The sequence below is a fragment of the Oncorhynchus mykiss genome, chromosome 1 (assembly GCF_013265735.2).
Source record: "Oncorhynchus mykiss isolate Arlee chromosome 1, USDA_OmykA_1.1, whole genome shotgun sequence".
NCBI lineage: Eukaryota > Metazoa > Chordata > Actinopteri > Salmoniformes > Salmonidae > Oncorhynchus > Oncorhynchus mykiss.
In genome coordinates this window covers 43,989,461-44,015,989 of record NC_048565.1, presented here as the reverse complement: position 1 = coordinate 44,015,989, position 26,529 = coordinate 43,989,461, and the positions used below count along the sequence as shown (strand labels likewise).

General features: G+C 42.5%; 1 protein-coding gene across 12 annotated transcripts in view; it reads right to left on the bottom strand.

The window, feature by feature from the left end:
• The window catches only part of fgd4a (FYVE, RhoGEF and PH domain containing 4a), a 106,254-nt gene that overhangs the window by 12,588 nt on the left and 67,137 nt on the right, over positions 1 to 26,529 (bottom strand). For 6 of the 12 annotated variants that reach the window (XM_021601933.2, XM_021601923.2, XM_021601950.2 and 3 more), the window contains exons 3-6: positions 18,514 to 18,648; positions 17,437 to 17,620; positions 8,244 to 8,643; positions 2,537 to 2,626 (exon numbers count right to left, since the gene is read on the bottom strand). In XM_021601933.2, the coding sequence (XP_021457608.1) occupies positions 2,537 to 2,626; positions 8,244 to 8,643; positions 17,437 to 17,620; positions 18,514 to 18,648 (809 nt within the window). Of the gene's footprint in view, positions 1 to 2,536; positions 2,627 to 8,243; positions 8,644 to 8,784; positions 9,075 to 10,583; positions 10,818 to 16,936; positions 16,972 to 17,436; positions 17,621 to 18,513; positions 18,649 to 23,472; positions 23,611 to 24,892; positions 25,070 to 25,704; positions 25,886 to 26,529 lie in introns of those variants that run through there. The other 6 variants (XM_021601967.2, XM_021601915.2, XM_021601958.2 and 3 more) reach the window with 6 other exon arrangements.

Genomic DNA, 26,529 nt, shown 5'->3' with positions numbered 1-26,529 from the left:
ACAAATGCTGATGCTCCAGATACTCAACTAGTCTAAAGAAGGCCAGTTTAATTGCTTCTTTATTCAGAACAACAGTTTTCAACTGTGCTAACATAATTGCAAAATGGTTTTCTAATGCTCAATTAGCCTTTTAAAATGCTAAACTTGGATTAGCTAACACAACGTGCCATTGGAACACAGGATTGATGGTTGCTGATAATAGGCCTCTCTACGCCTATGTAGATATTCCATAAAAAAAAAGAAATTGGCCGTTTCCAGCTACAATAGTCATTTACAACATTAATGTCTACTCTGTATTTCTGATCAATTTGATGTTATTTTAATGGTCAAAAAAGTGCTTTTCTTTCAAAAACAAGGAAATGTCTAAGTGACCCCAAACTTTTGAACTGTAGTGTATATGTTTGACAACTTTTACTTCACTACATTCCTAAAGAAAATAATTTATTTATTTCTACTCCATACATTATCTCTGACACCCAAAAGTACTTGTTACATTTAAAATGCTTAGCAGGACAGGAAAATGGTCTAATTCACACACTTATCAAGAGAACATTCCTGGTCATCCCTACTGCCTCTGATCTGGTGGACTCAATAAAGACATGCTTTGTTTGTAAATGAGTGTTGGAGCGTGCCCCTGGCTATCCGTAAATAAGAACATGGTGCCATCTGGTTTTCTTAATATAAGGAATTTGAAACGATTTAAACTCTACTTTTACTTTTGATACTTAAGTATACAGTGCCTTGCGAAAGTATTCGGCCCCCTTGAACTTTGCGACCTTTTGCCACATTTCAGGCTTCAAACATAAAGATATAAAACTGTATTTTTGTGAAGAATCAACAACAAGTGGGACACAATCATGAAGTGGAACGACATTTATTGGATATTTCAAACTTTTTTAACAAATCAAAAACTGAAAAATTGGGCTTGCAAAATTATTCAGCCCCCTTAAGTTATTACTTTGTAGCGCCACCTTTTGCTGCAATTACAGCTGTAAGTCGCTTGGGGTATGTCTCTATCAGTTTTGCACATCGAGAGACTGACATTTTTTCCCATTCCTCCTTGCAAAACAGCTCGAGCTCAGTAAGGTTGGATGGAGAGCATTTGTGAACAGCAGTTTTCAGTTCTTTCCACAGATTCTCGATTGGATTTAGGTCTGAACTTTGACTTGGCCATTCTAACACCTGGATATGTTTATTTTTGAACCATTCCATTGTAGATTTTGCTTTATGTTTTGGATCATTGTCTTGTTGGAAGACAAATCTCCGTCCCAGTCTCAGGTCTTTTGCAGACTCCATCAGGTTTTCTTCCAGAATGGTCCTGTATTTGGCTCCATCCATCTTCCCATCAATTTTAACCATCTTCCCTGTCCCTGCTGAAGAAAAGCAAGCCCAAACCATGATGCTGTCACCACCATGTTTGACAGTGGGGATGGTGTGTTCAGGGTGATGGGCTGTGTTGCTTTTACGCCAAACATAACGTTTTGCATTGTTGCCAAAAAGTTCAATTTTGGTTTCATCTGACCAGAGCACCTTCTTCCACATGTTTGGTGTGTCTCCCAGGTGGCTTGTGGCAAACTTTAAACGACACTTTTTATGGATATCTTTAAGAAATGGCTTTCTTCTTGCCACTCTTCCATAAAGGCCAGATTTGTGCAATATACGACTGATTGTTGTCCTATGGACAGAGTCTCCCACCTCAGCTGTAGATCTCTGCAGTTCATCCAGAGTGATCATGGGCCTCTTGGCTGCATCTCTGATCAGTCTTCTCCTTGTATGAGCTGAAAGTTTAGAGGGACGGCCAGGTCTTGGTAGATTTGCAGTGGTCTGATACTCCTTCCATTTCAATATTATCGCTTGCACAGTGCTCCTTGGGATGTTTAAAGCTTGGGAAATCTTTTTGTATCCAAATCCAGCTTTAAACTTCTTCACAACAGTATCTCGGACCTGCCTGGTGTGTTCCTTGTTCTTCATGATGCTCTCTGCGCTTTTAACGGACCTCTGAGACTATCACAGTGCAGGTGCATTTATACGGAGACTTGATTACACACAGGTGGATTGTATTTATCATCATTAGTCATTTAGGTCAACATTGGATCATTCAGAGATCCTCACTGAACTTCTGGAGAGTTTGCTGCACTGAAAGTAAAGGGGCTGAATAATTTTGCACGCCCAATTTTTCAGTTTTTGATTTGTTAAAAAAGTTTGAAATATCCAATAAATGTCGTTCCACTTCATGATTGTGTCCCACTTGTTGTTGATTCTTCACAAAAAAAAAAATACAAAAAAAAAGCTTTGTTTGAAGCCTGAAATGTGGCAAAAGGTCGCAAAGTTCAAGGGGGCCGAATACTTTCGCAAGGCACTGTATTTAAAACCAAATACTTTTATACTTTTACTCAAGTAGGATTTCACTGGGCGACTTTCATTTTTTTTAAACTTTTACTCAAGTATCACAATTGGGTACTTTTTCCACCACTGCTACATACTGAACAGGACCCTAAAGTGACAGAACCCTGGACGGACAGCTGAACACACTCACCTGGTCCAGCAAGTTGAGCCGCGTGACGTAGGCCCTCTCTGTCTTCAGGAGCTCAGTAGCGATCTTGTACAGCTTTTGTTCATTGGTCTCCTGAAACACAGAAGAGAGAGCTGTGGCTGTGGGATGATTTGGGGAAATGCATACAGTATGTACATAGATTATGTTCCTATAACTAGAGGAGATCTTAAGGGCCTCTCGCCAAAGAATAATGGACAAAGACAGTTCAAAGACAGGTTAGACAATTGGGAGTATAGTGAAGAAGAAGTTGAACTCTGAGGTCATGCCCACAGTGTAATTCAGCTTTCCCTCCCACATTGTCCTCATGTGCTTGATTCCCATGCTGCGCTAGGTTCCCGTCAGGGCTGTGACAGTCATGGAATTTTGGATGATGGTAAATGGCCAGCCAAATAACCGCGGCCTCTGCCTACTGCCTTCGGAACAGAACGGGCTGCCCCATTCTGAAAAGATTTGGCATGGGTCCCCAGATCCTCAAAAGGTTCTACAGCTGCACCATCGAAAGCATCCTGTGACGGGTTGTATCACCGCCTGGTATGGCAACTGCTCGGCATCCGACCGTAAGGCACTACAGAGGGTAGTGCGTATGGCCCAGTACATCACTGGGGCCAAGCTTCCTGCCATCCAGGACCTATATACTAGCCGGTGTCGGAGGAAGGCCCAAAAAATTGTCAAAGACTCCAGTCACCCAAGTCATAGGCAAGCGGTACCGGAGAGCTAAGTCTAGGTCCAAGGTATAAGACTGCTGAGCAATTAATCAAATGCCCCCCTTTGTTTTTACACTGCTGCTACCCCTACCTACATGTACACCTGTTGTATTCGGCACATGTGACAAATACAATTTGATTTGATTTGAGTATAACCATGAGCTTACCACACACACACACACACACACACACACACACACACAAGCACCCAGGACTATTGTGGTCATAGTGGTGTAAGGAGACCCTGACAAAGCACTACTGAGTGTGAACACTGGCCAGGCCTTACTGGCCAACACACACTTCCCCATAGAGATCTACAACAGTATCGCTTTAATCAAATGTTTGTGCTTCAACTATGTTCTATGTTAATTTTAATTAAGGACTCATTCATTCCTTTTGATTGAGGAGTGATGTCTGGGCATACTGTAGTATGTGTGTGCCTGTGTGTATTGGGATATTATGGATGTGTACGGGGACATTGTGGAGTATGTGTGTGTGTGTGCGTGTGTGACTGTGGGGTGGGGGAGCCTATCAGGAGAGGAAATGAAAGGCTAGAAGGGAAATGACACCAATCAACAAAGAGAGAACTACTATTGACAGTCTCTGAGTGTTTTGTGTGAGAGAAACCACTCAATACAGTACAGTTTATAAAACACACTAATACTACATGACCAAAAGTATATGGACAACTGCTCGTCGAACATCTCATTCCAAAACCATGGGTATTAATATGGAGTTGGCCCCCCTTTGCTGCTATAACAGCCTCCATTCTTCTGGGAAGGCTTTCCACTAGATGTTGGGACATTGCTGCAGAGACTTGCTTTCATTCAGCCACAAGAGCATTAGTGAGGTCGGGCACTGATGTTGGATGATTAGGCCTGGCTCGCAGTCGGCGTTCCAATTAATCCCAAAGGTGTTGGATGGGGTTGAGGTCAGGGCTCTATGCAGGCCAGTCAAGTTCTTCCACACCGATCTCGACAAACTATTTATGTATGGAACTTTGTGCACAGGGTTATTGTCATGCCGAAACAGGAAAGGGCCTTCCCCAAACTGTTGCCAGAAGTTCCCTTCACTGGAACTAAGGGGCCTAGACCGAACCATGAAAAACAGCCCCAAACCATTATTCCCTCCTCCACAAAACTTTACAGTTGGCACTATGCATTCGGTCAGGTAGCGTTCTCCTGGCATCCGCCAAACCCAGATTCATCCGTCGGACTGTCAGATGGTGAGTCCAATGGCGGCGAGCTTTACACCACTCCAGCCGATGCTTGGCATTGCGCATGGTGATCTTAGGCTTGTGTGCGGCTGCTCGGATTTGGAAACCCATTTCATTAAGCTCCAGACAAACAGTTATTGTGCTGACGTTGCTTCCAGAGGCAGTTTGGAACTCGGTAGTGAGTGTTGCTACCCAGGAAAGACAATTTTTATGCGCTACGCACTTCAGCGGTACCGTTCTTTGAGCTTGTGGGGCCTACCACTTCGCGGTGAGCCGTTGTTGCTCCTAGATATTTTCACTTTATAACAACAGCACTTACAGTTGAAGCGGCAGCTCTAGAGGGGCAGAAATTTGACGAACAGACTTGTTGGAAAGGTGGCATCTTGTGACGATGCCACGTTGAAAGTCAGTGAGCTCTTCAGTAAGGCCATTCTACTGCCAATGTTTGTCTATGGAGATTGCATGGCTGTGTGCTCGATTTATCCGAAGCCACAAATTTGAATGAGTGTCCACATACTTTTGGATATTCAGCGTACTCAGAAATCAAGATTCTGCAGGAAACTAGGGAATATGTTCCCAACTGATTGTTAGAGCTGGACAGAGAATGAAAGAATGTTCGCTTCCTCTATTCATTGATATGGATGGATTGTGTGTATCCCACAATTATTGTTCAAGTGGAATGTTCTCTTACTCTGTGTTACTTCCTGTACAAATATTTATTCTCATATGCATTACTTTGAAACTGTCTGTTTGAGGGGTTTTTTTTCTTCTCAAATGTATGCTTTGGCCACAAATATGAGCATAGGATGAGTCAACAACATTATTTGGGTATGAGTTAACAGAATATTTTAAAAGTGAGATTTTCATTGGACAGTTACTTTAACATTCAAGCCATCTACTGTATTTGATGCCAAGAGTACAACAACTATTCTACCCCAAAGCAGTCATTCCTTGAACTCTCTACCCAAAATTCTAACGAATGGACCGATTGTTAATGTGGTTACTAGTCAACTCTAACTCTCAGTGTGTTAACTGGCAGCATACCCAAACACACTCAATTCCACACCTTGAAAAACAACATGCAAAGCTTTGTCTGTCTCAGTCTGTTGAAACTGACAAAACACACTGTCCCCCTAGCTCTGTCTACAATATGTAATGGTCGTCAAAAGATATACAAAATTGCTACCGTCCATGACCTTATTCGCTCTCTGCCAGCTATGTATGTAAAGTAACTAACAGAGATGCAGTAAACTGATAAGCCATGAAGCATTGTATATAGGAGCCACTCTAGCTAGAGCCCTCCACCTCTCATACAGTGCCATGTAGAGATTGGGGGTTTCATTCACTGCTGAGTGAACACACTAATCTGAGAGCCAGATAATTAGAAATACCAGCCGGCCAGGCAGCAGCAAGGCCTCCCACAGGGCTACTGTGGCGCAAACTCAATTCTTCAGCTGCTGAAGCGTTTGACATCTGTTCAGTCCAGTCCCGAAAATAACCCCCAGTAAAAGCAGGGCAACGGAATTATGTTGAGACTTGTTTTAGACTATATGCAAAACAAAAAACCATTGATTTCAAAGTTTAGCAATCCATACAACCCCATAAACAAAGATTACTTTTAACAATTTACACTGAACATTTTACACAAACACATTTACTGGAAGAACTGTGCAGATGCAAAGTTTGATAACAGAATTTCAGTAAAATCTTCCTCAGTGTTTTATGTGACAACTTTTGCCAAGAACTCTTGTTAAATAGATGATCAAAATGAAGATTCAAAGATGTCTGCAGAAAGATTGGGATGTCAGCTATGACATGACACATTGACTTTGGGAAAAAAAACATTTTGGCTATTGAACTACAGTTTGAAGTGGATTTACACCTGGTAACAGAATTGCGTTAACAGAATTTCACCATGGGTCTCTGATCTGTACTACACAGAAATACATAATTCTGGGTATGAATGTCATTCTATTCCTGGTGATGTGTACCTATTTAGGATACAAAGGTAGAATTATGCAATATCCTCCTTTGAATATTTGTGTATTTATTAATTTTACACACTGGCTATTATTTTAATGAGCTTCTCCCCCAAACAAGACCAAATTCATAGATGTCTATGTTCTACAAGTTCAGACATCAAAGTACAGCACAGAACATTCTAGTTAAGTACAGTAGAAAATAGTTCCTTATGTTACAGTACAATTTTAATTTTTTATTTAACCTTTATTTAACTAGGCAAGTCAGTTAAGAACACATTCTTATTTTAAATGACGACCTAGGAACTGTGGGTTAACTGCTTTGTTCAGGGGCAGAACGACAGATTTTTACTTTGTCAGCTCGGGGATTCGATCTTGCAACCTTTCGGTTTCAAGTCCAACGCTCTAACCACTAGGATACCTGACGCCCAATACAGTACATTATGGTGTACTTGACTTGTGTGCTTTACTGTGTACTGTACTGAACTATACTCTACTCAACTTTTTTTTACTGTACAGTAATCTGTGCTCTACTGTACCATTGAAATTAAAGCCAGTTGGGACCGCAGGAAAAAACGACGCCAATTAAATTGTACCAATACCGTTAGAGATGTTAAACCAAATTGATATCAGTAGAAACACTAGAACTAATTGGTAGGTCTACCTTTACTTGTTACTTCTGTGACCTTTCATTATCTTCCTTACTTAGTGGGACTATCATTTGTTTTTCAACAGGACAATGACCCAAAACACATCTCCAGGCTGTGTAAGGGCTATTTCACAAAGGAGAGTGACGGAGTGCTGCATCAGATGACATGGCCTCCACAATCACCCGACCTCAACCCAATTGAGATGGTTTGGGATGAGTTGGACTGCAGAGTAAAGGAAAAGCAGCCAACAAGTGCTCAGCATATGTGGGAACTCTTTCAAGACTGTTGGAAAAGCATTCTTCATGAAGCTGGTTGAGAGAATGCCAAGAGTGTGTGCAAAGCTGTCATCAAGGCAAAGGGTGACTACTTTGAAGAATCTCAAATATAACAAAATATTTTGATTGGTTTAACACTTTTGGTTTCTACTTGATTCCATATGTGTTATTTCATAGTTTTGATGTCTTCCCTATTATTCTACAATGTATAGAATAGTAAAAATAAAGAAAAACCTTTGAATGAGTAGGTGTGTCCAAACTTTGGACTGGTACTGTAAGTGTTGGCATTAGTTGGCTTTTACTTCAACATTATGGTGTTTTGATGTAATTTCAGGTAGATGTTTTCTAAGACCCCTTTCCAACTGTTTGACCAGAAATCAAAGCCTTTGTTTATTCCTAATATTTAGGAAATAAAATAGTTGAAATATGTATATTAATTTGACACCAGATTTGACATGCTCCTATAAACTTCCCATGTCGGTGCTCACGGATCCTTCTAGATGGAAATGACCAGCAGACTCAGTCAATAGAAACCAGACACACTGCTGAGACAAAGGCTAGCAGGCTACTCTGGCATGGCAGAAGGGGCTATATCTGGTCTGATGTGTCGCATAGTAAAGGAGCTGTGAGGTTTCAGTACTGTGAAGTCAGTCAGAGAGAGCATATGGCTCTAATGGGCACAGGCCCTGAGACATCTGACACAAGGATATAAATTAACGTGACACTGTGATGCCAGGTTAAACACTTGCATTAAAACCAACACTACTCACATGAACTCTATGGTCGCTCAGTGTAAGAGCTTTATAGTAACAGAGTTAGGGAGACCCCCCCCCCCCCCTCCCCTCCCCTCCCCACAGACACTTACCGGTACCTTCTCCTCCACAATGCCCTCCTCCTTGCTTCCTTTGTTTACGTTGGGGGTCTCCTCCTGTAGGTCCACTGTCCTCCCCAGTATGGGTCTTTGTGTGTGAAGGAGGGGAGTGACGCCCATGCTCCCGTCCCCCATGTCCCCATTCTCCAGGGCAGTGTCTTTCCTCAGGGGGGACCCACTCTCCCTGTCCCCGTCTCTGTCCATTTGGGTTAGCATCCCGTTAGTTGCCTGTTTGTGGGCATCCCGCTGCGTTCTCGGGACAGAGCCTGAATCCACCGAGTTGTTGTCCTGCTGCTCGGACTCTGACTGTCTCTGGTTGACCCGGTGAGCCGGACTGCAGAGGGGCGACTTGCTGAGCTGCTTGAGTGGTGAGCCCTCCTTGGTTTCTGACTGGCTGTGAGAGCAGAGGAAGAGAACAGGAGGAAGTCAGGGACCACCGCTGATAAAGACTTAAAGCCAAAGAAGACAGGAGATGAGAATAAAAGAGTGAGCGGGAGAGCACGTTCAGTGGCTGTTAAGCCTGTGGTATACTAACTAGTGAGTGCTGTGAGAGTGACTGAGGCTGCAAGACAGCACCGGAGTATGTGCAAGGGTAAAAAATAAAACAGTTGAGATGCAAAAACTTCCTCTTGTCTTCTGGGGCTGCTGTGAGCTGTGCAGAGGAAGTGTGAGTGCGTAGGGCAGAGGAGGAGGGGAGGAAAAGAGGGGGGAGGAGGAGGATAGTGGAGTGGAGAGGAAGACTGGAGAGGTAGAGCCCCACTCCCTAGAGATAGCCTGCTGCCCTACTTCTGAATGCACACACATACACATTAGTGGTACGCGGGTGAGCTTTTTGTTCACCGCAATTGCTAATAACCCTTCTGCAACCGACTATATGTGTTAAAGTGAAAATCTGAGGCCCGTACCCGACCCCAATATAAAAAATGTGCAGTAGGCTACAGTCAGAGATGGTTAAACGATGTTTTGACAGGGGGTGCAGGATCATTTTTTGCCTGTTTTAGATGTGCTTCTGCTTATAATTTCCGACATTTTGGTATTCAACTTGTCTATAATTAGATACATGCAGCTTCTCTTCTGTCATTATATGTTGCCCTAAAGACAAAATAAACCCTTGCTCGCCAGAAAAATGTCATAAATTGGTAGAATGAATGCTTCAATCTAGTTGACATCGGTCAAGTTCTCTGTCATCTCGGCTTCTTTCACCCGGCAAAGATGTTTAGGGACTGGGGATAAAATCCAATAACCCCCCAAAAATGCAAAGATTTTTCAAGTGACATCAGTTTAAAGGAAATAGAAAGCTGTGAAAACAACCCAAAATGTTTCTGATAAGATTTCAGTTCGGCTTGGATGCATATCTTATGTGGTTGAAATACTATACTATATTTCTGATGCTGATCAAAGATAGCACCTCTACAGACGGTATCTAACTGCACATTCACATTCTCCCAAGATGCTGAAAGAAACAAGTCCCATTTCTCCACTCCTGTTCCCGAGTCAAAATGTAGCCTACATTCGGTGTATTATTTTACTGCAAGACATGTTTTATTCTGCAGGAGTTAATAGTAGCCCTTTCCTGTAATCAAATGACCTCGTGGCCTCATAGATGGAATGTTATTTATACTTTTCATAATGGATCACCTTTTTATGTTTTACACCAAGAATCTGCTGTTTCCATGTCAGACATTTTGAAAAAAAAAAAATCAGTCTTCTGTGATGTATATGAAGTGTAATATTGGGATGTAAACTCAAAAATGTAATACATTTCAACTCTTTAAGTGACATGGTACAGGCGTCTTATTTTTCTAAGCCCATAACCATGTGTGTGAGGTGTATACTTTTGTTTTCAAAGATTTGTTTAAGACGACCAAGAAACAGAGTGTGTGAGGCTACAGTCAGTGTTCAGATTTCAGTTTCCTTTTTTAAGTCCTCGTCTTGTGACTGTTGAATTCGTATAGCCTCACAACCATCATCCTCTTTAACCACTTCACCAAATCTTTCCAAAACATTACTTTTCTGGCCCTATGTTCTCTTTCTTCTTAATATTGTAACTTTATGCCCAGTCCCAAAAGCATTTGGTGCGTGGACTATGCTCTAAAGTTTAGGCTTACACTAATGCCATGAAATAAAAACCTCAATGCAGCCTATAAATATAAATTGCACAAGAATGATACATTTATGGATTTTTTTAAAGGTTTTGTTTTCTCTTCATGAGTCAACCCATGCATCACCAGTACACGCGTCCATACGTGTACACGCACACACACACACACACACCTCCATCCAGCAGTACTGTATCCTGCAGCTCGTCCAGCTGTTTCCCTGTCTATGACCCACCTGCCCTCAAACAGCACTTCCCTTCCGGTCCCCTTAGTCTTCACTGTCCAGCAGGGACATGGACTAATGATCAAACTGTACAGGTCCAGAACTACTTTAAAACACTTTAAACCCCATTTGGAACCGTACCCATGTTCTTTCCTGTGGTAGATCAGTGAGACTAAACCATGTTTCAATGGGTGCACTAGTCTAGCTAAACCACCTGATTCCACTGCACGAAGACAGGAACAACACACACCTACTACAGGAAGTATGTGTCACAAGCCTACTGCACATGTCTGAACCCTGTACACACACACACACACACACACACACACACACACACACACACACACACACACACACACACACACACTGAGGGTACAATGTCAGTAGAAACAGGAAGTGTGTATGAATAGAGGAACAACAGAGGTTGACATACACTGTACAGATGAGTCATTAATCTCTATGCTTTAATACAATGTCACACCCTCACTGTGTCTATACTAGTCAGTCCCCGCAATATATGACATATTGTGGTTGAATAAAGTGGTCTGAGTAAAGAGAAAACAATACCTTTAAGAATTCACAAATGTATAATTATGATGCAATTTATACATTGAGGTTTTTCGTTCATTATTTGAGGATATCTGGCATTAGTGCATAAACCTAAACTGTATGGCCTAACTGTATGCCCGCCAAATAGACACGCAAGTCACAAAAAGCATTTGGGAACGGGCTTAAAAAGGTAACATTGTTCCAGCAAAGCAAAAAGGACAACGTCAGAGCTTAATCCAATAAGACAAAAGCGGCGCAATTGAGACTTGAAAATAAAGAGAAGGGAGGGCGAAAAAAAGTATTGCAACGACCCTGGGTTTACAAGCGCGGATATCGACTCAGCCGCTTGAGCATGCTTTTAAGGCACAGTTGATAGCGCGCTGGACTTCGGGCTAGAAGGTAGGGGGTTCGAGACCTCCCTGCCTGTTTCATACAGATTTGGTGGAGCGGTGAAAGAGGATGATAGCAGATCCAGCTATCTTACCTGTGATAATTTTGAGGCAGTGTTGTATCAGTAGTAATTGTATCGGTGTTGGATACATTTGTACTTGGTCTTGCCACGAGACTTATCGGATTCCATTCCCTCAGCGCATAAAACCGCTTCGCCAGGCCAAATACATACACTCCTTTCTTGAAACAATTATCTTAACAGTCTTTATATCTATTATAGACATGTTTAATCAGTGGCGAACCTATTGGACCTAGGCTTTTAGTAATGTAGTGGAGATATAGTATTTATCAATTATGTTGTACAATCATGAAATCATGCACAAAGTAGCCTACACAATCACAAAGCACGTGAAATATAGCTCACAGGACAATGTCATCGGTACTTAGGAAAGACGTTTCAATGTATGATATCTACCAGTAAATGCAACAATGGGTATGTAAACCAGGTATTGAAAAAGTTTGTCCAGAAGTCTTGGTTAGTAGGCTATTCGGGATGTGCATCATGAGCTATTTGCATCAGGGGTGTAGGCATGAGTGGGCCAGGCCCTGCAGATTGAGCAAAAATAAAATACATTATTACTACAAAAACACAGTTCTACTCTCACAAGATGATCATTTGAAAGAACCCTTTCCTGCAGTCAATGAACAAATGCGCCCTCTTTGGCCTCATGGGTGGAATGTTATTAATATAATAAAGATTTTTTTAAACAATAAATCCAGTTTCTATGTCAAACAGTTTTGTTATATTTCAGTCTTCTGTAATGCATATAAAGTGTAATATTGGGATGCAAACAAAAAATGTAATATACACTGCTCAAAAAAATAAAGGGAACACTTAAACAACACAATGTAACTCCAAGTCAATCACACTTCTGTGAAATCAAACTGTCCACTTAGGAAGCAACACTGATTGACAATACATTTCACATGCTGTTGTGCAAATGGAATAGACAACAGGTGGAAATTATAGGCAATTAGCAAGACGCCCAATAAAGGAGTGGTTCTGCAGGTGGGGACCACAGACCACTTCTCAGTTCCTATGCTTCCTGGCTGATGTTTTGGTCACTTTTGAATGCTGGCGGTGCTTTCACTCTAGTGGTAGCATGAGACGGAGTCTACAACCCACACAAGTGGCTCAGGTAGTGCAGCTCATCCAGGATGGCACATCAATGTGAGCTGTGGCAAGAAGGTTTGCTGTGTCTGTCAGCGTAGTGTCCAGAGCATGGAGGCGCTACCAGGAGACAGGCCAGTACATCAGGAGACGTGGAGGAGGCCATAGGAGGGCAACAACCCAGCAGCAGGACCGCTACCTCTGCCTTTGTGCAAGGAGGAGAAGGAGGAGCACTGCCAGAGCCCTGCAAAATGACCTCCAGCAGGCCACAAATGTGCATGCGTCTGCTCAAACGGTCAGAAACAGACTCCATGAGGGTGGTATGAGGGCCCCCACGTCCACAGGTGGGGGTTGTGCTTACAGCCCAACACCGTGCAAGGACGTTTTCATTTGCCAGAGAACACCAAGATTGGCAAATTCGCCACTGGCGCCCTGTGCTCTTCACAGATGAAAGCAAGTTCACACTGAGCACGTGACAGTCTGGAGACGCCGTGGAGAACGTTCTGCTGCCTGCAACATCCTCCAGCATGACTTGGCGGTGGGTCAGTCATGGTGTGGGGTGGCATTTCTTTGGGGGGGCCGCACAGCCCTCCATGTGCTCGCCAGAGGTAGCCTGACTGCCGTTAGGTACCGAGATGAGATCCTCAGACCCCTTGTGAGACCATATGCTGGTGTGGTTGGCCCTGGGTTCCTCCTAATGCAAGACAATGCTAGACCTCATATGGCTGGAGTGTGTCAGCAGTTCCTGCAAGAGGAAGGCATTGATGCTATGGACTGGCCTGCCCGTTCCCCAGACCTGAATCCAATTGAGCACATCTGGGACATCATGTCTCGCTCCATCCACCAACTGTCCATCCACAGACTGTCCAGGAGTTGGCGGATGCTTTAGTCCAGGTTTGGGAGGAGATCCCTCAGGAGACCATCCGCCACCTCATCAGGAGCATGCCCAGGCATTGTAGGGAGGTCATACAGGCACGTGGAGGCCACACACACGACTGAGCCTCATTTTGACTTGTTTTAAGGACATTACATCAAAGTTGGATCAGCCTGTAGTGTGGTTTTCCACTTGAATTTTGAGTGTGACTCCAAATCCAGACCTCCATGGGTTGATACATTTGATTTCCATTGGTAATTTTTTGTGTGATTTTGTTGTCAGCACATTCAACTATGTAAAGAAAAAAGTATTTAATAAGAATATTTCATTCATTCAGATCTAGGATGTGTTATATTAGTGTTCCCTTTTTTTTTTTTTAGCAGTGTATTTCAACTCTATATCTGACATGGTACAAGTGTCTTTTTAATTGTGAGGTGTAAACTTTTTTTTCAAAGTAGATTTGTCTAAAACTACCAAGAATCACTGTGCGACCCTGATTTAGGCCACTGCAGTAAAATGTTAACTTCTTGTTGAAAGTTATTCTTGAAAAGGGAGAAGCTAACAAATTAGCAACAACATCCCCTTCGATAACACCTGCTGCAGCCGTTGCAAACCAGCCTACAAAAAAAGATAGCTAGCTAGAACGTGGGAAAACCACTGCTCCCGATTGCGCAGTGACCTGTTGGCCTTTGAGAAGGCAGAAGTTTCCATGTTTTTTTTTGTAAAAACAGTTTTATAATGACAGTGGAATCAACCATTACAAGTCAAAATGTGATTGGTTGATTCCACTGTCACTCCAAAACGTTCCCCTAATACAGTGAAATAGCATATGCCTTCTTTCTAGCTTCTGATGGCCTAGCCAATGGCCGATTTAGCTAGCTAAATTATTTATCTCCCCAGAGACAACCAAAGAAAAATCCTGATTTGATCATTTTTTCTCTTCAGTGTTAACCATTTCATTTCCAACAAAACTGAAAAGATTAAATCAGAACATCATTGAACATAATAAAATAATTGTAGAAGTCCCTCATTGTTCCCCACTATGTTTGGGTTAGTAATAATTTGTAAAGTGGCTCTATTTTACCTCAGCATGCATTTTGAATGCCTGAAGAATCCATATGTTGTTCTGAAATATGAACACAGAAATACTGGACATTTTGAACTCTTATTATGATGGTGATTTGACAAAATTACAGTCATGGTCTTGAATTGGACTCGCATTCTTCTGGTCTCGGTCTTGACTCGGTCACGGACCCACTGTCCCCCCCCCGGTCTTGACTCGGTCACGGACCCACTGTCCCCCTCCCGGTCTTGACTCAGACTCGATTTTCTCCTGTCTTGGTCTTAAATCGGTCTCACTTTAGGTGGCCTCGAACACAAAACTTTTGTGAGGCGATACAAATATGAGTCACAGGATGGGGACTCCAAATGGAAAGTGAAATCTGGACACTGACTGTAGGTCTATAACATCTCACATAGCAGTAATATTAACTCCTGCAGACTTGAGCATTTCTTGCAGTGAAATTATACATCAAATGTATGAATAAATGTGACTTTGTAACAGGAGTGGAGAAATATGATTTATTTCTTTCAGCATCTTGAGAGAATGCCAATGCGTAGTTTCATACCATCTGTAGAGGTGCTGTCTTTATCAGCATCATAAAAACGGATAGTAGTTCAACCACATAAAATATGCATCCAAGCCGAACTAAAATCTGTTCAGAAATATCTAATTCAGGCAACAACAAAAAAATCCTGCACCCCCTGTCAAAAAATCTGTACGCTGCCTCCGACTGTAGCTTATAGCACATTTTCTATATTAGCAGGTTAGGGTCAGGTGCGAGCCTCAGATTTTCACTTTGTCACATATAGTCGTGAGGTGGCGGATTGGTTATAGCGTTCGCAGGCGGGTGCGGGTGCGGGTGAACAAACAGCTGCCCCACTAGTCTATACAAAGCACAGAGGACTGTTGTGGTTGGTTAGTGTAGGCCATGGAAACACTTGAGCAAAACACTGAGGCAATACGTTTCACAAATCCTCCTCATAAACTTGGCTTTAATCTTTGATAGATAGAAACGTTCAGTTAACTTTCCAAGAGGTTTACAGAAAGGCTGAATCACCTTAATGCGCCTCAGTATTAAAAAAATGCATACAGTCGTATAATAATAGCATTTAGAGGTAGGCTTTATTGCTACATTAATATCATCATCTGTTGGGTTTCCAGGTTCCCTCTACTAAGAAACACAGCATGTGAAGCAGATTATTACTAGGCTAATTCTGTTCCTTAGAGGCTGCCCTTCTTCTGCCAAACTAAACCAAACGCACTCGGAGGGTGAGTCTGTAGCTCCAGAGACCTGAGTTGGTCTGTAGAGGCCTGGGTTGGCAATAATGGACTGAGTGGGTAATGCTGTTGGACTCCACTGTATGAGTGGTTCACACAAGGGCACCATTGTTTCTCCCTCTCAGTCTCTCGCCAATGGGCCTCCTCGCATGTTGCTAAAATCACCACTCAGACTCGTAACCAAGCGGGAATGACAACAGAAACGTATTAAAGTCATAGGAAAACAGATGAAGACAGAGGAAAACAGATGAAGACAGAGGTAAACAGATGAAGACAGAGGTAAACAGATGAAGACAGAGGTAAACAGATGAAGACAGAGGTGAACAGATGAAGACAGAGGTGAACAGATGACGACAGAGGTAAACAGATGACGACAGAGGTAAACAGATGAAGACAGAGGTGAACAGATGAAGACAGAGGTGAACAGATGAAGACAGAGGTAAACAGATGAAGACAGAGGTAAACAGATGAAGACAGAGGTAAACAGATGAAGACAGAGGTAAACAGATGAAGACAGAGGTAAACAGATGAAGACAGAGGTAAACAGATGAAGACAGAGGTAAACAGATGAAGACAGAGGTGAACAGATGAAGACAGAGGTGAACAGATGACGACAGAGGTAAACAGATGACGACAGAGGTAAACAGATGAAGACAGAGGTGAACAGATGAAGACAGAGGTGAACAGATGAAGACAGAGGTAAACAGATGAAGACAGAGGTAAACAGATGAAGACAGAGGTAAACAGATGAAGACAGAGGTAAACAGATGAAGACAGAGGTAAACAGATGAAGACAGAGGTAAACAGATGAAGACAGAGGTAAACAGATGAAGACAGAGGTAAACAGATGGCACAATAGATAACTAAAATACTTGTGTTGCTATAGAGAAAATGCTCAGCCTTGGCCTTGTGGTAACTTATTAATCTCTGACAAAACAATAGACTGATTCACACAGCCAAACCTTTTGATTGAGGACACAATATAACATCATCTGAGACAGGAATCAAAACATGAGAAACTTGGTGTAATAAAATCCTACCTCTTTCGTCCAGACTTCATCCTACAGCAGTGAGCTCTCTCGCGCAACTGTGGGAGCAGATTTTCCGCTTTGTCCAAATCTCTTTTCATCCTCCACTAATGCTTTGGCTTGTGATACACACGCTGATCTCTAGTGCTCTCTCTGTCTAAAGCGTTCCTCTGAAGAGATATCAATGAACCGGGCTGAAAGTGACTTCCGCTTTTTAGTTCATCTTCTAAATAGTAGGAGATATTAGGAAACTTTTGCATGCAAGGTTTATTAACGTCACACTTGATTACTACACTCATGTCTGCCTGATCAAGGTATTTATTTTAGTAAATGGAAGTACCCGTGTCGAATCTCTCGCTCTCTCAGCAGTTAGTACAATCTCTCAAAATTCACAAAAGCAAGAACACACACGAGCAATATTTGCATCACACATTTGAGTTAGCGCTGTATCTCAGATTGGGTCTAATCAATAATTTTCTCAGTTTGTACTCTACTTTTTCCCCGTGCTCTACCTGTTCTCCTCGAAGTGGTTGATGAGGTTCAAGACTTTGGAGGGTTTCTCCCGGCTCTTCGCCATCATCGCCCCTCCTCTTCTCTCCTCCATGGTGGCTCTGAGGAGTGCTCTCTCCACACGCCCAAGCGGGTGGGCGGCGGACTTCGTCACCGGGCTCTGGAGGTGGGCTGGCTTCGGAGGCACTGAAGGGATGATTTGAAAAGGTCAGTTGTCAGGGCTAGAGAAGTCGGAGGTCATGTTGGCATGGCCACTCTAGGAGGCTTTCTGTGACTAGATGAGCCTCTACCAGCATTATACGGAATGTTGACTGTGTTTTGTGGAGTTTGGTGTTCTTGAAACACAAGGTGGCAGCACAGGTTACTAAAAGCTAGTCTCATTCCCAGAGTGTCTGTGACCCATGCCTATAAGCTTGCAAAACACAGCTACTTTAAGCACAACATTCATCACCCAGATTTAGATTGAAATATAGCCATTCTGTGGACTAGCAGTATCCTCTTATGGCATGAACTATTCTATAACCCATAGAGGGGATGGTCAATGGGCTGTTGTAATGTAGAGGGTTAGGAGCTTCCTTTTTATCTCTGGAGAATGATTCACTGTGTTCAAATAAAACAGGAATGCAACACCACTAAAGGCAAGGTTTCACCACTGTGTCACACACTGTCTGGTTACATAACTGTCTCTTCTTTGCGGCATGAGCTGTTTTGTCATACATGTTTTGAGCAGTGGTGGAAAAAGTAACCAATTGTCATACTTGAGTAAAAGTAAAGATACCTTAATAGAAAATGACTCAAGTAAAAGTGAAAGTCACACAGTAAAATACTACTTGAGTAAAAGTCTAACAGTTTTTGGTTTTAAATATGCTTAAGTATCAAAAGTGAAAGTATAAATAATTTCAAATTCCTTATATTAAGCAAACCAGATGACACAATTTTAGATACTTTTTTAAAACTTATGGATAGCGCACTCCAACACTCAGACATAATTTACAAATAAAGCGTTTGTGTCTAGTGAGTCCGTCAGATCAGAGGCGGTAGAGATAACCAGTAATATTAGACAGCAATATTATCTGTACCTTGTGGTTTGGGCTGCAGTGAGGGCCTGCTGTCCGAACTTCTTCCATTGACACCCCCCCTGCTCTTCTCACTTGGACTCTTCCCACACAGACCTGTCCGACTGACCCTTGCACTGTGGGGGCTACTGCTTAGAGCTGAAAGAGAGAGAGCGCAAAGAGGAATGGTGAGATTCTCGACAACACTCCGTTGGCTGCGGTAGTGATAGAGCTGGGATCATATGACGTTTACCATGCCTCTGTTGTACTTATTTTGAAAGAGGACCTCCTCACTTCCATACCATATATCCTGTTTTTTTGTGATTCACATCCATGTTGCACCACAGACAGAACATATACCACTCACAGAATATCACCCACCCACAGCCACTGGCTTGAAGCGAGTGTAATACACTCCATCTTCTACTATTCATTTGGCCAATGGCCAGGGGGGAAAGTAAGCCGGTCCGGTACACCGTCCCGGCAAAATAAATAGTGGGGGTACGCCGTACCAGTAAATCATCAGCCTATCACAATAATTAAAACAAAATGTCAAGAAAAGTGTAGGCTACTACACCACTATTTATCATTACCGCATGTCAGAGGCATGGAAAATGTGCGAATGACCTTGAAAACAATGCGATGTGGTTCAAGGAGAACACTGCCATGGCCGAGACGAGTGGCTGACACTGAGACGCGCGCGAACAGCAGTGGAGGCATAAATCCTGGCCTAATTACACTGTGAGATGTTTTGTATAGCAGATGTCTCTTAGCATTCACCACTGTGTTCGGAGGCTGGAACATGTTGCCAGTAGATGAACGGGAGCAGGTAGCCCAGGAAAGAAGTGATTGTTTGACAATCAGATGACCACATCATGACTGGTTGTGTTTATGCCACAATACAAAAAGTCATACAGTTTAAAAAGTTACATGATAAATCTTTCCCGACTAGGCCCACAGATATCCTTATTGAATCCATAGGGATTCTATGTCATTCTATGATTAGACCCATAAAAAACATGTTGGTGTACACGCAAGCATATGAGGTCCTGTACTGGGAAGAAATTAAATCTACTTTCACCCCTGCCCTTGGCTGAACATTAAAGTCTCCACGTAGTTCATTATCATGCTAATGATCCAGATGATTGTCAACAGCACTGAGCCTGGTCTAACCATCTGGTAACAGATGGCATCACGGCTCAGGAGAAGACCCAGATGCAGACAGTTCGAATAACAGACGTTTACTATATAAACAGGGGGGCAGGCAAAGGAAAGGAAAGGGCAGGCAGAGGTAGGTAGTCCAGGGCAGAGTCCGTAAGGTAGAGAACGGCAGACAGGCCCCGTGCAGGCAGAATTATCAAAACTGGGAAAACTAGAAAACAGGCGCTTAAGGAAATAGGAGTACAAAAAAAAACACGCTGGTAGGCTTAACGAGACAAGTGGAACTGGCCACAGACAAACAGAGAACACAGGTATAAATGCACAGGGGATAAAGGGGAAGATGGGCGACACCTGGAGGGGGGTGGAGACAAGCACAAAGAGCTTCATCATTCTGGGAAGTCTCCATTAAGGGCAGTCATGTAAAAACATGACTTAACTCCACTGAGGTATAAGAAGAACTCACATGTGTCGGTCGAGTGAGCATTCACACGACCCTTCACTCAGCAGCTATACAGTATAATCAATGTGTAACATTGTCCATTGTCTCTGAGAGGCTGTCTATTCCTAGTGCTGCAGAGCCTGCATTACTGCACGTGATGATGCAAGAAATTTTCGATGCAAGCAATTTTTTCTCCATGGTAATCTACAGGGAAAACGACAACGAGTTCACCGAAAGATCATGGAAGTGAAATTCTGTCCTAGTTCGACGGAACATTGAAATGCGGTAGTACACGCAATCTCCAAAATCAATCACAGTCCCTCAAAAAGTAACAGCCTTTTATTTTTTTACATTTTTATAGAATCCCTTTAATTCACTAACGTATGATTTGCTCATCGTAACAAGGAAGGAACTTCAGTGGCATTCTGTGTATGAAATGGTGTCACAAGAAGAACTCTAGATAGTTGAATGTGTTCATATACAGAGCCCCAAAATAATTTCAGACGTAACTCTCTAGAGCTCAGGACCCCTTAAGTCCCCTGTTTACTTGATGTCACTTGTTAAATCCACTTCAAATCAGGGGAGGAAAACAGGTTAAAGAAAGGATTTTTAAGCCTTGAGACATGGATTGTGTATGTGTGCCATTCAGAGGGTGATTTAAGTGCCTTTGAAAGGGGTATGGTAGAAGGTGCCATGAGCACCGGTATGAGTGTGCCAAGAACTGCAACGCTGCTGGGCTTCCAGCCTACATGGGCCAGCATCCCCGCGGAACGCTTTCGACACCTTGTAGAGTCCATTCCCCAACTAACTGAGGCTGTTCTGAGGGCAAAAGGGAGGGGTGAAACTCAATATTAGGAAGGTGTTCCTAATGTTTGGTATACTTAGTGTACATTGTACATTTTACCGTAGTGGGCTAAATCAGGGTCACACAGTGTTTCTTGGTCGTCTTAAACAAATCTACTTTGAAACAGAAGAATCCACCTGACTCACATGGTTATGGGCTTAAAAAAAAAGAAGACACCTGTATCATGTCAGATAGAGTTGAAATCTATTCCATTTTGAGTTTACATCCCCGATATGACACTTTATGTACATCACAGAAGACTGACATATTACAAAAGCGATATAGAAACAGCAGATTTTGTGTAAAAATAATAAATCGTGTTGATTAATTGTGAAATTCTGAGAAAAAAAAAAGAGTAACATTCCACTGCAGGAAAGGCTACACTCTTTTTTTTATAGCTCTGCTTCAGTTACAGACAACAACAACAAATGGTCTAGTACTGATTTGACTAGGAAAGCCCCACGGTCTGCTGGGGTGACTTTCTAAACACGGCCCAAGTTTCGTGGATAATTTTAGAGCTGGCCTTAAGAACTCGGCTGATTGCATGCTTGACATCATCTGCAATCACTTTAACAGGGGACATTTCAAACATGTGTTGCGCCATATGACCCATTTTTGGTTGCAATCAAGTCTCCACGTCAAGTTGCCATGTTAGTGATTGTAGAGAGAGTCAGGAAAACCCTCTATTGTAAATAATGAAGGTTGTTATTAAGATGTCAAACACCCAGTCATTCTGCTGTAAATCACCAAGTAAACATCAATGGAGTGGAGTGTATGGACCTCAGGCCCTCACATTTTCCAGCATAGCTACTTCGCGCTGTTGTCTCTGGGTCAGCTACTCCTCGTTCACACACACACACACACCCTATCGTTAAAAGTGGCCCGCCACAGATACCCATGTAAATTAGCAGCAAGCGCCCTGCTAAGCCAAAGCATGTGGATATTAAGATGTTAGGCAGCACAAAGGACCCCTTTCTGGGTTAATTCAGAGATACATTTTTTCAGGTGGTGTAAAATATTTGAAAGTACTACTTAAGTAATTTTTTGGGGTGTCTGTACATTAGTATTTATATTTTTGACTACTTTTACTTTACTACATTCCTAAAAATAAAAATCTGTAATTTTTTACTTCAAACATTTCATACACCCAAAAGTAGTCGTTACATTTTGAATGCTTAGCAGGACAGAAAATGGTCCAATTCACACACTTATCAAGAGGACATCCCTGGTTAATTTAAGACACTCTTTGAAAAAGTAGGCCTCAGACATTTATGGAAGATGCGAAGGGACTCGGGGGGGGGGGGGGGGGGGGGGGGGTGTTTCCACCATTTGGGTGCCAGGACAGAGAAGAGCTTTAACTGGACTGAGCTGACAGGGGTGAGATGGTGAAAAGACCAGATGTGGCAGAACGGAGTGCTGGGGTTTGAGCATTCGAGCCATTTCATTCCACCAGGGAGGAGGGGGCTTAGTTGTCTGTTGCTGATGTAAACATGGTCAGGTTATGGTATGACAGCCTCGTGAGAGCTGGGCCCATTCAAACAGCCTATTTAACAAGTCTGAGTATGTTCTAAGAAGACACACACATGCACGTGCGCACACTTACACACACAATTCAGTTTAAATTCAGTCAATTCAGAAAGTAAATTGAAATTGCAATTCAATATTTTAGAATAGAGCATCCATTCTCAATTATTGTTTAATAGATTGACTACAGTAAACGTTTAATGTGGAATCTAATTTCCTGAATTGAAACTAAATTGACCCCAAACCTGACACACACACACCACAACAGGACGGCACAAGACCAAACCAAGCCAAAGTTTTTGCAATTTCCAAATCACACAACTCCAATAATTAAAATTCTTTACTCTTCTCTTTTATACGAAAGTCTGTCTTCTGATTCCAATGTAAAACCACATTAGCCCACATCAGTTAGACTACGTGAATATGGATGTTTGCAAGGTGAGCTTCTGAGCCTGGGGTAGAAGGCCAAACAGGATTCTGTAGAAACTGGAAAGTGAGCAAATATTGAACATTCGCAGCTGAATCCAATAGTTAATAGTGAATGCAGAACTCCGATAAACACAATCCCACCTGAGGCTCTGTCCATGATTTACACTGTAGGAGACCTGCTACCATGGCAACTGTCCCGAACCTTCTCAACACTACAAAATATTTTACTATTGAACTGGCAGGGAGAACAAGCTCGTGGGCATTCGCTTGTTTCCAAAGGATTTTAGACCAACTCTGGTGGAAATCATGGCATTAATTTCACTCAAGACAGTCATAAATTAATCCTCAAGAATGATCCAATGAAAATGATCAAAGACATGTATCTAGCATCTAACAAAAACAATTATAATGACACATGAAAAAGATTCTCCCCAGTACTGAACTCTATCACCATATTGGAAGGCTGAGGAGTCTTGCCATGGCGCAGAGAGCTGAAAATAGGCCAAAATACTCGGTCCTCTTAATCTTTCATGACATCCGGAGAGAGGAAGAGTGAAGAAGATCCGTTCAAGGAAAAAAAGTTTACCTCAGGTCAGGGTCTGTGTGTTAAAGCCTCCAGTGTGCTGCTGGTGTTACTAAAGATATCTCCTCCGTTGAGACGACGCCTCCCTGTCCTTGCCGACACAGATACACAAGAATGCATGTTTACCAATACAACCGGGCTCAGAGAGGATGAAGGAATGTATCAATCTAACAAAACCACTCTCCCTCTAATCAGAGATAAGAGCAGCGTATCCACATCCTTTACCTCACTGGGAGAGAGAAAATAACAGGATCGACCAACCACGATGCCTCTAGGAATAGATCTTGTTGTGAAGCGGACGTTTGAAAAAGCTATCTAATTTGTGGTATAATTAGGGATGTGCATCTTTCCATTTCAAGATGATTCGATACCTAGATACATGGGCTACAAATACGACAGGAACGATACGTTTTAGTTTGAAACGATTCGGTTTGATTAGAGGAACGAATCGATGCAATTTGGTGCGATGTGATTCGATGCACTAACATAGGTTGTATAAACACGTTCATTTTCTATTTTAAATTCAAATCTGCTGCTGATGGAGCTCATGAGCTAGATCTGTCTGAGCTGACTCTTTGTGTATGTGTGTGTGTGTGTGTGTAATTGATGTATAAGTCTAGGGTGTATGTAGACAACTAAGCGGATCCAGAGCACAAAAAAATTGTGAACCGGCAATTCGTAACGTTTTAATCAATTTTCTGCCCGATGCATGCTAGATCTAGATCGGTTTGGAGTGTCACATAAGAGCATAATGCCTTTGTTACAAAAACCCATTGATACTGCTCTCTCTCTCGCTCTCTAATCCCTCTCTCACTAATCCTGAGACAACATGTGTGTCCCGACACTCAAGTCAGAGCTGTGAGTAAAAACAATAGGCACACCTGTCTTTCTGCACCCAGCCACCACCCAGAGAGGGGAGTGCCTGTGCTTCAGTCTATAGCTGCAAACCCTGGTCTAAGTTACTGTTTTTACTTCGAACCTAAAATAAACCAGAGCCCTGTGTCCCAAGGGGACACCCCACTCTAAGCACACTGCATATCTAACAGTATTTATAATCAAATCTGCCTGGGATTCAAAATGGGTGGTAATTCTCAGTGATCTCCAGTTATGAGCAGGGTTGTGAGAGTGCACACAAGAATAATGGAAGCAATTCCAATTTTAAAGTGAATACATCCACAACATATGAGTGAATATATCCAACAATCCATAAATTGTCTTTGGACTCCTGCCTGCAATTATGAAATACTGTGACTTGATATCATTATCTATTACTTTCACTGCAAAGGGCGACAGTTGTGGGAATAGTCTAACTCCAGAAATATATGTATACCAACCACAATAGCACATTCATCTAAGAAAACAGAGAAAAACATGAGAGGCGGGGATAAACTGAATCACTGACATAACCTGAGAATAAACTCACCCAAAGCCTCTTCTACAGAGTAGTAGGAAATCCTTACAGGGCAGACAAGGTAGCTCAAGCCTCCCGTAGGAGTAGTAGGGAAAGTCTGGCAGTAACATGCAATATTCCCAGGCAGGCAGGCACTGCAGCTCAGAGCTAAGTGACTCAGCTCAGCGGAGAGACTCACCAATAAGGGGAAGACTACTTCATCCTTCCCTCCACCCCCCTTCTCTCTCTCTCTCTCTCTCTCTCTCAAAACAACTAGAGGGATATAAGACACAGACAGAGTGCATAGCGCACAAACACACGTGCAAACACACACCAGCACACTTCACCATAGCACTATCGTCGCAGCGATAAGGGGAAGGGTGAATTGGCTCTGAAAGGATGTGCAATTCAATAAAATGTTATAGAATTTTCAGTCTCTTTCTTCCTCAGGCTGTCTACACACACAGCACAAGGACTGAGACTAGAAAGAGAAAGACACAGAAAGTTAGCCACCCACAGTGTTGGGGAGTAGTGAACTACGTTACATGTAGTAGCTTAGTTTTTAATTGAACTAAGTTCAAATCAAGGTAGTGTTTTCAGTAGTTAATTACTTTTTTTTTGCCATGTAGCGTTGTAGCTACTGGAACTACACACTACATTTTTTGCTAAAATAAAATATTGGTGAAGTAGGCAATAATTTCCTTTCTTTTTCAGCAACAGACCTGTGTAATTTTCACTTGAAATATTGTTTTTGTGTTTAATAGGCTAAATTGAACTAACATACGATCCCAAAGTTATCGGTTCTTGCAATTTGTAGTCAATTGTCACACCCTGATCTGTTTCACCTGTCCTTGTGATGGTCTCCACCCACTCCAGGTGTTGCTCGTTTTCCCCAGTGTATTTATCTCTTTGTTTCCTGTCTCTCTGTGCCAGTTTATCTTGTATGTCCAAGTCAACCAGTGTGTGTTTTTTTTTTTCTTTCCCATGCACGGTCCTTTTCTATTCTCTTGTTGCTAGTCCTTCTGGTTTTGACCCTTGCCTGTTTCTGGACTCTGTACCTGCCTGCCTGACCATTCTGCCTGCCTTGACCTCGAGCCTGTCTGCCACTCTGTACCTCCTGGACTCTGAACTGGTTTTGACCTTTTGCCTCTTTCCTACCCCTTTTTGGATCAATAAATATCTAAGAGTCCAACCATCTGCCTCCGGTGTCTGCATCTGGGTCTCTCTTTGTGCCATGATAGTCAATGACATTTCAGATTTACATATAATTTTTCACAAAGTAGTTTGTGAGAGTAGCTATATTTTCAGAGTAGCTTCCTGTGGCATATTGTATTGGAAGCCACGTAACCACTTGGGGAACTCGCAGTTGGAGAGTGGGATATGTTGGAACAGTAATCACCAGAAAGAGTTTGAGCAGCTCAAGGTATTAATCATGCATGCTCCAGTACTGAGGTTCTAGGATGAAAAGCTCAAAACTAAAATCTCAGCAGATGTCTCTAAATCAGGTTTAGGTGCAGTGTTACAGCAGTATGCCACTAGATGGCGCCCATTCACATGTGTCCATGGCTCTGGCAGCTTCTGAGTGTAACTATGCTCAGATTGAGAAAGAGGCAATGTAACTGTCATATGCATATAAGATATTCCATGTGTTTATCTATGGTAAAACAGTG